The sequence below is a fragment of the Labeo rohita genome, chromosome 11 (genome assembly GCF_022985175.1).
Source record: "Labeo rohita strain BAU-BD-2019 chromosome 11, IGBB_LRoh.1.0, whole genome shotgun sequence".
NCBI lineage: Eukaryota > Metazoa > Chordata > Actinopteri > Cypriniformes > Cyprinidae > Labeo > Labeo rohita.
Window position 1 is genome coordinate 4,091,271 of NC_066879.1, and position 15,628 is coordinate 4,106,898.

A 15,628-nucleotide genomic window follows, 5' to 3' on the forward strand; every position below is an offset into this window, starting at 1 on the left:
AATTTATCTTTGTTATTAATAATAAGAACCTAGATGCAAGTAACAAACTAAAGGACAAATAGAATAAAACAAAGACAAATGGAATAAAGAGCCCTATGAAATCTGTTTTATTTTTTCCTAAATTCCATTTAAATTTTTCTAGACTCTATTTTAAAAAATATTTATCAAAAAGCATCTCTAATTAATTTAAATCATGAAACTTGCAGAATTTAACAGCAATTTATTAAAAGTTTAAAAATGTTTTTAAGGCCCTATGAAATACGTTTTATTATTTTTCTCAAATTCAGTTTTATTTGTGAATATCTGTTTTCCATTCATTTTCTGGATTCTTTTTTAATCGTTTCCCTACATTTTAATAATCAAAAGCATGTCTAATGAATTTATAAAGATAATTAGATTTGATAAAGAATTTATTTATTATAGGCTATTTATTTATTTATTTTTTTCAGAAATACTGTGATGTGTATTTACAATTTTCTGGTAAATAAATTCTGGTAAATATTTTTTTTCTGGTAAATATTCCTTAAACATTGTTTTAATAATATTTTTATTAGTAGTAGTAGTAGTATCTTTACATTCAGTAGTATATTGATATATTTCTGACTGTCAAGTTAAACCGAACTTTTATTTTGTCAGGTGGCTGTAAAGACCTTTAGGGTCTTCATTATATGACGATAGTTTCCGCAAAAGAAACGGTAAAATGCTCATGCAGTGACTCTCAGAGCAGTTCTAGAGATTATGTTCATGTGTTCATGTACTCGTATATTGAGGCAGCAGAGGCTGAAAACAAAACTGCATGTCTGCGGCATTCACTAACACAGACACGCAGAAATACGGCTCTTATTAAAATGCATTCTTAAAGTACCAGTAATTTGCATGAAAGCCTGAGGAAGTTGGTATAGTTCTGCACATTTTAAACTATTTCTTTAATAAAGTATTTTGTTTTGAAATATTTCAGGATTCCTCAAGTCATTCTGCTTTCTTCCAGGATTTCAGGGCAGCAGTAGAGTCAGCAGGAGATGATGAGGAACCTCTGTTAGAAAATGGCAAGCTGGATGAGATCCTGAGCACTCTTCCTCAGGCCTACCAGCTGCACAATGAGATCCTCAGCGAGCTGGAGACTCGCATTAAACAGTGGTGAGAACACACATTACACTAATGCACACTAAGGTAATGCACACATTTACACATGCTTATGCACCTTTTATAGCATGCCATTCCATAAAAAGTCCTTACTTGTACTACACATAATGTGTGCATCCTTTACAAGGTGCTGATGCATGCACTCTGCATCTTCTGTGCTGTATGCATTTCTCCACCTGAGCCACATACTAATATGGACAAGCTGATGTGTTCTTGCCCACATTACATTACACACTCTTATCTCTTTCATAGCAGTACATGTGATGTTATAGTAGCACAATCCATTATAATGCCAGTATGAGTGTCCTTGGATGCCCTCTAAAAAGTTCTCGTTGTTTCTCATTCATCTTCAGGGAGGACAGTCCGAGAGTGGTTGATGTCATATTAACGCGCAGGGCTGAGTTTTCATCCTTCGCGACCTACATCTCAGACTATGACCGCAGCATGTCAGTGCTGGAGGAGAGCTGCAGACAGAGTAAAGCTTTCGAAGATGTGGTAAAACAGTTTGAGGTGAGGTCTGACACGCAAATGTGGGATGCTTGTGTGGTTTGTTTGGGAATCGATCACAATTTGATGATCTGGAAAAGAAATGATTCTGAAAAAAACAGATAAAAAGTTGGAATTACATTTTTTTTCATTCTGTGGAGGAAACAAAAAAGCACATTTGCAAATGTAAACTCAGAATTTTAAGAAAAAAGTCAGAATTCCAAATTCAGAATTGTTAGATATAAATATTAAATTGAGTTTAAATCTTGACTTTTCTCTACAAATTCTAAGTTTTCATTTGCAAATGTGCATTTTTTACAGTTTACATAGAGAAACAATAAAAAGGTCTGGATTGTGAAATAAAAAGTTGCAATTACCTAGTGCTTTACTAAAATATATATATTTTTATTTTTATTGATGGTACCACATTTGGTCTGATTTTTGCATAAAGAAAACAGTAAAATTTTTAAATATTTTTACTATGTAATAACTGTTTCATATTTGAATATATTTTAAAATGTAATTTATTTCTGTGATTTCAAAGCTACATTTTTAGCATAATTACTCCAGTCACATGATCCTTCAGAAATCATTCTAATATTCTGATTTGGTAAAAAATGTTTCTTGAACAGCAAATGAGCATATTAGAATGATTTCTGAAGGATCATGTGACACTAAAGACTGGAGTAATGATGCTGAAAATTCAGCTTTGATCACAGGAATAAATTACATTTTAAAATATATTCAAATAGAAAGCAGTTATTTTAAATAGTCAAAATATTTCACAATATTACTGCTTTTTCTGTATTTTGAATCAAATAAATGTAGGCTTGGTGAGCAGAAGAGACTTATTTAAAAAACATAAAACATCTTACTGTTCAAAAACTTCCATCTGGTGGCACATATATATGTATATATATATATACACAATTTTAATATACATTTATATATTTTTATATATAGTATTTATATAAAAACAAATTTCTAAACAAAATAGTGTTAATATGTTACTATGTTTATAATATAATGTATATCATTTTATATGTATTTGCATAATATATATATATATATATATACTCACACACCCACACAATATAATACATAAAATATTAACAATATACATATTAAAATGATATGTGTTAATATCTCTTAATATTTTATTAATATTTTTGCTTTTTAAATAGTATGTTCAACAGCATTTTACATTTTGTTGTGCAATTGGTATTGAGAATCATAAAATGTGGTTTCATCAACTGCTGTGGTTTTGATACCTGCAGTGCATTACGGACACAATCAGTTCACAACCGAGGCTCCGCTGCATCATTTAATTGGAGGATGGTTGGTGGAGTCACTGACCACACATTTCTGTGGTGATCGGGATCACCAACGACAAGAAGCCAGCTGTCCTCGCTCATTAATATGCATGAGCATCTGTATTCAGAGGAGCCTCCGTGGGTGGTCGACTCAAAATTAGACCCTCAATGTATAGCAGGGAGAGATCAGGAAAGAGAGAAAGAAAGGCTGATTTAGCCAAATGTCCTTTAAATGTGCTCGATATAAATCTGCTCGAACTAAAAAGTAAAAATGTGGGAAGATTTCTTCTTATATGCATGAATTGAGCTTGGTGAAACGCTCGCAGGTTAAGGAGGCCTTTTTATATTTTTTTTATATAAAGGATTGCATCTTTAATAATGTGTGACAGCCTGTCATGGGTCTGTTTTTTTCATGTGGCTTAAGATCCAAATAATGAAACAAGATTAAAACATAATTTCTGCTTATAACAGCACATATTCTTCTTCACAAAGCATTTCAACACAATGTAATTCATTTCTGTGTGAAATGTGCTCACTCAGTCCTCTCAGTGTGTCCAGGTCAGTACGGCTGCAGTAACGCTTATAGGCTTTGACTGGGTGATGTATGTACTGAGCATCACTGCTTGCCTCTGGTCACTCCGCACTAATGAAACCAATAGAGCTGACTCTCACTGGTGTACCACCACGCAAACACACACACAAGTCAACAACAAGACAAGCTTTTCCTTACATTTCTCTTGTCCTGCCAGCCATTTGTCTAGCCCCGCTGACTTGTTTTATTCACCCAATCTGTGCTGTGATGCTTCTCTCGGCTCGTTAAATGGGAGGAGATGCAGTTGTTTTATTGATCGGGGCCTGAAGGTGGACAAGTCAGATTTTAAACACCCGCTTGACTTTATCAGAATATGCTGCTATTGCAGCTATGTAGAAATGTTAAATGTTGAAATGGTGCTCGTCAAGAATATGTCTGGGTCATATCTCACCCCAAAGGAAAAAGAAAAAACAAAATGTTTAAAAAATGATGCCTGGTTTAAGGACCATATGTGTTTATTGAATTATGAAATTTAGCACATTTTCTCCCCAGTCCTCATTGTCATTATGCAAAATTTCATAATCTGTAATGTAAAAAAAATTAAGATTTAAATTGTAAAGTATTTATGTGTTGTGGAAGTAATTGTTGCACTGACTTTAAAAAAAAGAGTATGCTGTTTTACAGTAATCTAAGGAGAATCACTGAAAATAAATTGAATTACAGAAAGGCATTATAGTAATAGGCATTACAGTAATAAAAACTGAATGTGCTTAATTGACAGTAAAATAATTATTTAAAACAATATAAAATATATTCAAAATAATGAGTTATTTTTAATACATTTTAAAATTTTAATAAAATGTCAATATTTTTTGTTTTGTTTTTAAATATTGTTATTTTATGTTATGTAATTTATATTATTTTATTTTGTTATGTTAATTTATTATGTTTGTGTTTTGTAATTTTATTTTATATTTTTATTTTGTTATTTTATATTATGTAATTATTTTATGTATGTTATTATTTTATTTTGTTGTTATTTTTATTTATGTTATGTTATTTTGTTATTTTATTTCCTGTTATGTAATTTTTATTTTATTTTATTTTATTTTATTACAAAAATGCATTATAGTAATATGCATTACAGTAATAAAAAATAATTTGAATTTGAAAAAAAAAAATAAAAAAAATACTAATAGGCATTTTCTAAAATTCTAAAATATATTCAAAATACTATTCATAGTATTTCATACTATTCAATACATTTTTTAATGTTAATAAAATGTCACAATATTATTTATTATTTTATTTTGTTATTATTTCTTTATTTTATTATTTTATTATATTTTATTTTATGTTGTCATGTTAATTTATTCTATTCTATTCTATTCTATTCTTTTATTTTATTTTATTTTATTTTATTTTATTTTATTTTATTTTATTTTATTTTATTTTATTCTTGCAGAATGAGGCATGACCTGGACATGCTTTTGTGAAATTCATCCAGATATATGTGACCCTAGACCACAAAACCAGTCATAAGGGTCAGTTTTTTAAAATTGAGATTTATACATCAAGATTTCCGTTGATGTATGGTTTGTTAGGACATGACAATATTTGGCCGAGATACAACTATTTAAAAAATCTGGAAACTGAGGATGCAAAAAATCTAAATATTGAGAAAATCGCCTTTAAAGTTGTCCAAATGAAGTTCTTAGCAATGCATATTACTAATCAAAAATTAAGTTTTATATATTTACAGTAGGAAATGTATAAAATATCTTCATGGAACATGATATTTACCTAGTATTCTAATGATTTTTGGCATAAAAGAAAAATCTATAATTTTGAACCATATCATGTATTTTTGTTCATTGCTACAAATAATGAATGTGGATTTTACCACATGGGTTTCAGCGATGTGGCATTTCGTGTTAGCAAATACACCAGCAGCACTTGAGCTTTTTGATGAAGGACAGTGGATGCACTGAAGCTAGTGGATGCATTGAGGATAGAGGATGCATTAGGAATTCTCTTCTCTGGAGTCGAGCTTGTGTAATCTCATTTTGTGCGTGAGTGTGCGTGCTGGGTTGATGACAGAGATGAAGTATCTACAGTAGCTGATCTGATCACCGCTGTGGTCTGATAGGATTAAACCCTGTTCAGCTACACTGTTTACGAGGGTTTTCACAATGAAAGTGTGCGTGTGTGTTTATAAGTATCTGGTCATGTGTGTGCAGAATGTGTAAGGAGGAAGGAGACAAACATAGGCTCCTCTTGCGGTACTTCTCACAGTGAGTGTCATGGCGGATGCCCAAATCCACTATAATTTTAAAAATGTTGTACTTTTAAAAGCTTTTAAGATGAGAATGTACTTGTTTAGACTTCAAATATACAGTTTGTTAATAAAAATGACGTCTATTCAAAAATTTGCTTCAGTGTTTTCGGAGATGTAAGCTCCAGGGCGTCAGCGGTCATTCAGTGCTCATGAACCCGCTGAAAGCAGCCTTACCTCAGCCAGATCTTCTGAAATTTACAGCTGGCTCTGATGTCTCTACAGTGGTTAAACATGAGATATAATTTGTTTTGGATAAATCTAACAGACAGTCTTAGTCTATTATTTGTTCCAGAGCATATAGTTTTGGCAAAATCTCATCATGTTTATGTAAATTCAATGCTGTATATCAGAGCCTGAATTGCCTATAGCTATAAAGACTTATATATTGAAAAATAAACGCTGTTTATTAAGTAAGTAAATTTTACTTTCAACAACAACTTGAAGCAGCCTAAAAATGCACTGAGTAGCCCTGTCATCAGAAATCACGAACTTGCGACAAAAATCCTATCGCTTTCCTCAGCGGACATTCAAACTAATGTATTATTGTGAATATGAGATTGAGCTGAAGAATGCATGCTGTATCAGATGCAGGTAATCACACTTACTTAGTCCATCTATTTCTCTCATAATTACATAATATAGTGAGCTTTTAATTCTGTAAAACAATACATGTTCAATGAAGCAACTTATAGTTACTTTGTTACTTTTCTAAAGTAATATTTTCGAATTAGTAACAGAGGTTTGGGCTCAGCTGTTAAACTGTCAAACTGAGATTTGAATCCGTGGCGGAAGGAAGTAGCTCTGCACAAAAGAGGGTTTTTAAAGACATAAATGCAATATTCACACTTATAGCTGTGGGTTATGGCTGTATATCGGCACGCTGTGATTACCTACAGCTGAATCACAGCTGTACCAATATACAGCCATATCTAACGGTTATGAGTGTGTTATTGCGTTTATACAACAGTTTGACGGCATGAGTGAGTAAATACATAAGAAACAACAATGGGGTATCTTTAAAATCCCTCTTATGTGCAGAACTACTTCCTTCTACCACAGGTTCAAATCTCAGTTTGACAGTTTATCAGCTGAGCACAAGCCTCCGTTACAAATTTGTAAACGTCACTTTAGAAAAAGTAACAAAGGAACGTTGAGCTGCTTTATTGAAAGCTAATTGTATTACTGTATTAAAAGCTCACTGTATTGTGTAGAGCATTATGAGATAGAGATGGACTGAGGGAGTGTGATTACCTGCATCTGATACAGCATTCATTCTTCAGCTCAATCTCATATTCACAATTAAAAATTAGTTTTAATGTCCGCTGAGGAAAGCAATATCTATGTTCTATTGTTCTTTAATCTGTTAAGGGTGATTTGCGTTTGTTGACTGCTCTTACAAGGTGTTGTTGAAAGTAAAAATATCTTCTATGTTTACAGCCCTGTTTCAGTCTCTTTCAATATAAAAGTCTTTACCGACTCACTCATAAAAACAGTCTCATCGCCATCTAATGGTGGAATAATGTAACTAAAATCACCATCATGAACAAACACACACTGTTTCGCAGTACGCAACACTATTAAATACTACTAATATTCATATAAAATATGATTTATTGAATAATAATATTTAATAAACAACAACAGCCATCATAAAAAGTTTCTAGGCAACTCAGTCAAAAGGACAAATGCAGCGCTCTGTTATACAGCATTAAAGTTACATAAAATATAACGTGATAAGATTTTGCCCTCAGCCCAAACTATTTGCTCTGGAACAAATAATAGATTAATGACACCAAAGACTGTCCGTTAGATTTACTCAAAACTAATTCTATCTCATATTTGAGACATCAGAGTCAGCGGAAAATTCCAGAAGATTTGGCCGAGGTGAGGCTGCTCTCGGTGGGTTTGTGAGCACTGACGCCCGCTGACACCCTGGAGCTCACATTTCCAAAAACATCAAAACGAATTTTCAAACAGACGTTGTCTTTATTAACAAACCACATAGTTGAAGTCTAAACAAGTACATTCCTAAAAAAACTCTTGAAACTACATTACAAAAAAACAGTATTATTTATAAAATTATAGTTGATTTGTGCCGTGACACTCGCTATGAGAAATACCACAAGTGGAGTGATACAAACGGTGAAACGGTTATAGTTGTGATATCACTGGAATATCGCGCTCCTCTCAACCAGTCAGATTCGAGAACCAGAAAGAACTGTTGTATAAATAAATATACTAACTCATAAATATTTATTCATTCATTTTAAAATCTCAAGGGTCATGTATGCACTATGAACAGCCATAGTGTTTCTTTGCGTGTGTATTATTAGTACATAGTGTTGCTCTTAAATTGTGGAGGTGGAATGGACAAGATAAAGATAGAACAAGACACTGACACACATACACACAGATTTGGCATTTAGGCAATGAGGCGGAAAAAAGCTAATTAGCCGAGCAGTCTTCTTAAACAACCCTCAATTAAATCAGCTGTCCACGCAGACGCTGCTTCAGCCGGACCAGTGCCTGATTTGTGTAGCCTGTCTGTTCTCTGGCACGAGCCGCCGTTCGCTCTCCTGGCTGTGTCCCAACTCCACTAAATATCTGCTCTTACACACATACACAAAGACTGGCCACTTCTTCAGCACAAATGTCAATTGGATTGCAGTTTGGTGCCAGTATTCAGTACGAGGCTGTTCATTAGTTCTACTGCCTTTAACAATGAGGCCATGTTGTGCTTAAACACAGGAATCTGACAGGCTTTATGGTCAGGATGAAGCTCGCTGCAGTGAAGGAACGATACAGAGAGGAAGTAATTAGATAATGGAGGACAGGTGCAAGATATTAAGAGTTGAAGAGAGAGAAAGGCTACAGTATGTTCACACCAAAACCTAAAAGTGCTTAATGCAGACTTTCTAGACTGGACTAAATTAGATTTAGACTAATGTTATGCTTTAAAATGTGGTCTGATGCTATTCTGTACCTCCTGCTATTCTTTATCTAGTCTCTAACTTTCTGTATAATTCTTCTTAGCACAATTTACTGAATACCTTAAATATTTTATACATTATGAAATTGTACTTTTTTTTTAAATTAAATTCAGTACAATATTTTTATAATATACTGAATCAAAAATGTGCCATAATTTTGCATTTTGTTTATTCTTGAAGTGAATAAAATAAAATATATATGATATAATTTAATATGATTGCATATTTTGATATGAAATTATGCATTAGCATTAACTTTTTCATTTGTATGTTTACTGTGTATCTAATACATCAATTTACTAATTATTTTAAATATTTTATACATTATGAAATTGTACTTAATGTCTGAATATTTATTATTTATTTTTTAATTTTATTAAATTCTGTGTAATATTTTATAATATACTAAATCAAACATTTGCCATAATTTTGCGCTTTGTTTACTCTTGAGGTGAATAAAACAAAATATATATAATATAATTTAATGTGATTGCATATTATGACATGAAATTAGAAATCTATGCATTGGTATTAATTTTTTACATTTTTATTGTTACTATGTATTTAATACATCAATTCACTGAATATATATATATATATATATATATATATTTTTTTTTTTATATTCACACACATATAGTATGTAAACATACATTTTTATTTTGGATGTGATTCATCGTTTGACAGCCCTAGTTAGTATATATTTTTATTTAATTGTGTGAATTTACGTTATTTTATTTATTTGTTTGTTTGTTTGTTTTTTGATCTTCTCATTATCATCCAAATAACAGATCTGTGTTGGATCATGTGATGGATAAACTGCTGTGTAATGCTGAAGTGAGGTTATAGTACAGTTGCAGACACAATGAAGCTGAGAGAACTAGTGTGGAAAACGATAATGAAAGCCAGAGGGTGCCTTTCAGAAGTGTTGTGGGAAAGATGTTGTGGCAGGTGTGCAAACTGGACAATCATTGCCTGTGTTCCTTATTCCTGAAGCCACAATTCCCTTCGTTCACACTCCTCACAAGGTCATTAACGGCATCTCTTTTTCCCTTTCCTCGTTGAAGATCTCCAGCATTGTCCCATGTCTCCAGACCTCCATAAGTCTAATGTTATTTGCCCTTATCTGCCCTTTACTGACCTCTCATGTCCCCTCAGGCTCCTCAGAGCGTGCATGAACAATGACGTGTCAAAGTCAATTAGGCCTTGATTGATTTCTTCTCACCGCGTGTTTGACTGATTCACTTGTTCACTTTTTCTCCCAGTGAATGATATAATTGGGATGGAATTGGATGGAATGAGGCGTACTCAGGTTTTTGTGTAGCGGGAAAAAAGGGAAGGTCAATGAATAACCTTGAAATGGGCTTTTCTACGTGGTGCCATTGTGATCTATGATACTGTATCTTGTGGGTCAAAAGGGAGTACAGGTGGCATGTAACTCTTGATTGTGCGTGTATTTGGTGGAGAAACAGTGTTTTGAGTTTATAGAGATCTTTTTGCGTCCATGCATTTATGTGCAGCATGTGGGGATACTATGAAATAATCATAATTACTGTATATATGAGTTTCTGACTAGGAAAAATAGTTCATGCAAATTTAGATTTTTCTTACTTAACCATTGAGACATCATTTTTACAGTAGCTTAATGTGCTATAAGTCCTATGTTACATGAATGCAGCATTAGTTTATGATATAGATTTTTTTGTGTATATTTCATGTCCTTCTTCTGTATTCTTGAATTTACTGTTATAATATGTTTACATACATTGTATGTTGTATTTCATGTGCCTTTTCTCATATGCTTGTGTGTTTGTATTCCAGACACAGAATGCAGAAGGAGTTCATGTTCCTCTGAAACACCAGCTGCTGCGGGTCATTGTGCGAGTGCTCCAGTACCGCATGATCCTCACAGGTGAACACTGCATGATTTAAATATTTTTCCATAGTTAATGCATTATTGCTTTTAATTCTTTTTCAAGGGAGTAATTTGTCCAATTCAGATATTAACAAAAACTAAAACATTCAAAAACGGAGTGTATATTTGCACTAAGTGCAAATGGCCTGTCTTGTTGGCAGAGGCTATTTACACTAACTCCGCCCAACAACATGTGATTGGACTAGACAACATTACAAAAGACGGCTGTGAAACAACGGTTCTAGTGTTGTAAGTGGTAAATCGCGTAGCGGTGGCTTTTCAGCGTGATTGACCCGAGTTTGAATCTACCTTTTGACAAACTCGTTCTTCTCCCTTTGACTGGAAAGGCATTTATTTTCAGTAAAATGAAGAAAATAATCGAAAACTGGAAAATAAAGTGTATTTATTGGTTAGGACTGGGGGTAGGTGTAAGCAGGGCTTTATTGTCCCAATAAGGCAGCATCCATTTAATAATTTCAATATAAATGATCATTTACACTCAATACGTCATTATTGCATAGAGACAGAGCAACACGCGTCATAATCTGAAAACCACACCCACCGGGGGAAAACAATCCAATGCTTTCCATTGACTTGTGGGATACTGCCTCCTTCATTTATGACTTATAACAAAAAAACAGAACAATGTCTAAAAGCTGCTATGTGACAAGGTGTACAGTAAACAAGAAACCCAGAACTACGTTAACACGTTACGAGTGTTTATAGACAAAAGTAGAGCTCAACGTGTCATATTACACTAAGAACTACGCCCCCTGGAGGGAAACCTAATCACGACAGGAAACAATCATTATTTTTAACTATTTCAAAGGACCACCCTATGTAATCCTGAGAGGAGGAGATATACTGAGAAACTAAATTTTATTGGTCTATGTCAGTCTGTGTCCTTTCTTTTGCTGGAGAAATGATCCAACTGAATGGCCCAACGTGAAATACCCTGACATCTCCAACTATTTGTGTCCTTAAACACTCATTTTTTGGGGTTGACATCTTATAAAAATGTAGTTCTGGGTTTTATAGCTTGTTTACTGTACACCTTGTCACATAGCAGCTTTTGTTTCTTTCAGACATTGTTCTGTGTTTTGTTATTAGTCTGTAATGACAAGGAGGCAGTTTGCCGCAATACAAAGTCAACAGAGAGGGTTGGATTAATTATCAATGTATTAATGAAGCATTGATAATATATATATATGTGTGAACAATAAACATAAAAATGTTGCCTTGCCAACTGAAATAATATCAATTTAAAAGTACTAAAATTCCAAAAAATGAAATAAAAATAAATAAATGCAAAAATATTAACATAATGGCAAAATAATTAAAACTTAAACTAAAATGAAAACTGAAAAAATTTAAATAAAATCTAAATAAATATTATAATAGTATAGAAATAATTCTAAAATAACATGGGTGCATTTATTGGGTCCTGTATGTGTAGATGTTGGAAGTACATGTATATGAACAAACGTGTCAAAGAGTCTATATTTATCAAACTGCACAAGAAATACAGTAATTAAATAATAAAACTACCTTCTCAACACTTTATGGACATTTATGGACATAATCTGAGATTGGGGATAAAAATTAACTGTAAATAATGTACTGTATGTTGAATCTTGTTCATAAAATATAAGACTGTTTGAGAGTGTTATGAAATGGTGAAGTAGAAGCTATTTAGTCATTTGGTTTTCATCTCATTCTTTCCAGACTACTTAAACAACCTCTCTCCGGATTCGAAAGAGTATGAAGACACACAAGGTATTGTTGTCTCCGTCTCTCTCTCACACAATATCTGAACTGTGAAAACACTAATTGTGCTTGTGACTGCAACTTTTTATCGACAGCTGCGCTGGTAATCGTGTCAGAGGTCGCAGACCAGGTTAATGACAATCTAAAACACGGGGTGAGTTGTTTCTGTGTGTGAGAGAGCGTGCTGCATTGTTGATGCATGCATGATGAAAAAGTGTCCCAGGTGTCCAGAAACAAAGAGAGTAGTGTGAAATCAGCCAGACACAGAGGCATCTCCAAACACATACACATAGTCACAGACAGACCTTCTGTTTGTACTGTTATTCATTTCTGAACAGCGCTTCCTTTTTCTCATCCACAAATAAGAAATAAACACTTTGATTTTCTAGTTCTGATTCTCATTCGTTCTCTATTGCAATTGCAGGAGAACCTGCTTCGCTTAGTGCACATCGACTACAGCGTGAGGGGAAAAAGAGACCTTCTCCAACCAGGAAGGGTAAATTCAGTTTTATGTTTATAGTTTATTACTGTTTTTACGGGCAGTAAAACCTGAAAGATCAGTAACAGTTATTAGACATCAAAGGTTTAGGTGAATAACACCCTTACCCATAACTCACCTGGCCTCTTGCACCTGTGTGTTTTGCAGGTTTTTGTCAAGGAGGGCACTCTGATGAAGGTCTCACGGAAAAGCAGGCAGCCCAGACACCTCTTTCTGGTATTTTGTCATGTTTCTTTCTACTCGCAATGTGCTTAATTATATTAAACGCACACTTGAAGTGTGCGTCAAGTATATATTTTAAAAAAAAAACTGTTCTTGCAGATAATATAAAATTAATGAAATATTAATGAAAAAGGCCACTTAAGCGCACTTTAAATCATGTAAACATTCTTAAGATACTAAAGTATTCTTTTAAAAACTTAAATCATTACGTTTTAATGATGTTTTCGTAAAGAAGTACATTTATTTTGATGTGTTGCCCTACATTATTATTTTAACTGTAATTTGTTGTTCAATATTGCATTTTAAGTTAATATTACTAAACATACTAAATTGCAACTTTATTGCAAATGTCAAATTACAAATATATTTAAATATATAATAAGTTTCAGTAGTGATGACATTGAAACTGAAGTATATTTAGTTCACTACAAATGCTTATCAGTACATTTGGCAGTGTACTTTGAGCATATTTCAAGAACTAAATATGAAGGTTTGTTTATAGATGTACTTAAGTGGTTCAGAAAAGCACTATTAAGTTCAGCTAAGTGCATTTAATTGAATTTATATTCTAATGCATGTTCATTTAATTGCAATTGACATGCAATTAAATGTCTAATGTCTGAAAACATAACAGTCAGTTTGCACTTAAGAATATTCTTTTAAAGTATATTATTCTCACAATAAGTGCTCTTTTTATAAGTATGCTAAAGTTGGTTTATTTACTTTTATTTGGGTTTAGTTAATGTTAGTTGAACTGTCAACATGTTTACATCCGTCTGACGTATTCAGTTTAATATAAAGGTGCTTATATGTGAACCTGGACCACAAAATCCAGTCATAGGGTCAGATTTGTGAAATTCAGATTTATACATCATCTGCTGAATAAATACGCTTTCCATTGATGTATGGTTTGTCAGGATACAACAATACTGGAAAATCTTGAATCTGAGGGTGCAAAAAAAATCAGAATATTGAGAAAATCGCTTTTAAAGTTGTTCAAATGAAGTTCTTAACAATGCATATTACTAATCAAAAATTAAGTTTTAATTTAGGAAATTTACAAAATATCTTAATGGAACTTGAAACATTTTGTTTGTCAACAATGAACTGTTGGCTATTGCTACAAATATACCTTAAGACTGGTTTTGTGGTCCAGGGTCGCATATTGCTCTCTTGGGTACTGAATAATTATAGTCAGGAATATCTGTGTGCTGCTGATTATTTGGTCATTCAAAAGGCAGCCAGTTTCCTAGAGAGTAAGCGGGCTGGTTTATATGTGCCATAACTGTTCACCAGACACTGGAGGCCACATTAGCTGTAGCACAAGGCTACTCCCACCCCTTTATAGCACACTTGTTTTCGAGGGTCGTACTTCCTCTCAGGATGTCTGCTGTAGGTCATTGGATGCCAGCTTCCTGTGCTGGGACTATACTGACAGCACATTAAAGACTAGGCCCAGAGAACAACAGATCAACAACACTGACTCACCGCAGCTGAAAAACAACACTAAAAACATCAGGCTGAGCAGTCAGTTCAGTTGTTTACCTGTGTAGAGTCACTGAAGTGCATTTACTCTGCTACTTACACTCATGTGCTTTTCTGAAAGTCTTAAAGGGATAGTTCCCCCAAAAACATTACCTTATCATTTACTCATCCTCAAGCCATCCTAGGTGTGCATGATTTTCTTCTTTCAGATGAATAGAGTCAGAGTTATATAAAAAAATTTCCTTTCAAGCTGTATAATGGCAGTGAATGGGCGTTGAGATTTTGAGGTCCAGTAAAGTGCATCCATCCATCATAAAAAGGTCCTCGAGTCGGGATTCGAACACGGGACGCCCGTAGCACAACGGTGGATATGTAACATTTTATTGATTGAAATATCCAAAAACTACTAGAACAGTGTTATATATTTGCTGACTTGTGTACTTTATCCCAAGTGTTTTGAATGTTTAAATCCAGAGAAATAAGCTATTTTAACTAGTGTAACGGGCCGTGTCATTTAATTTTGTACCTTTATTTTGTAGAAAACATGGAAACCCTAAAGTCGCTTTATTTTGTTATGCATTGTATTAGACAGGTGACGAATTCACAGAGTAGCATTATAACAACACTTCAACACACTCAAATGTATATGATATGATAAAACAGCGCCGTTTTACCTCACTTACACATGACCGGAGAAAGCGGAAGTGGTTGACTGTATCGTGTATCGTGCTCGTCTCTCATTAGCAATCGCTCCAGCGATTTCTTTGTTTGTTTTGAATATGCACCCTCTAGCGGCGAAAACATACACATTGTGCCTTTAATAAAGGCCTTCTGAAGTAAAGGGATGTGTTTGTGTAAGAAAAAACTTAATCTGTAGCTTCTGCTAATTATTGTTTACACACTCACGAAAGAGTGGCGTTTCAGCTGATGATATAGGC

At 33.5% G+C, this 15,628-nt stretch overlaps 1 protein-coding gene across 2 annotated transcripts in view; it reads left to right on the plus strand.

The window, feature by feature from the left end:
- fgd5a (FYVE, RhoGEF and PH domain containing 5a) overlaps positions 1-15,628 on the plus strand; it is a 49,118-nt gene that overhangs the window by 22,304 nt on the left and 11,186 nt on the right. For both annotated transcript variants that reach the window (XM_051122419.1, XM_051122420.1), the window contains exons 6-12: positions 989-1,137; positions 1,497-1,653; positions 10,624-10,714; positions 12,443-12,493; positions 12,580-12,638; positions 12,909-12,980; positions 13,131-13,199. In XM_051122419.1, the coding sequence (XP_050978376.1) occupies positions 989-1,137; positions 1,497-1,653; positions 10,624-10,714; positions 12,443-12,493; positions 12,580-12,638; positions 12,909-12,980; positions 13,131-13,199 (648 nt within the window). The remainder of the gene's footprint in view (positions 1-988; positions 1,138-1,496; positions 1,654-10,623; positions 10,715-12,442; positions 12,494-12,579; positions 12,639-12,908; positions 12,981-13,130; positions 13,200-15,628) is intronic.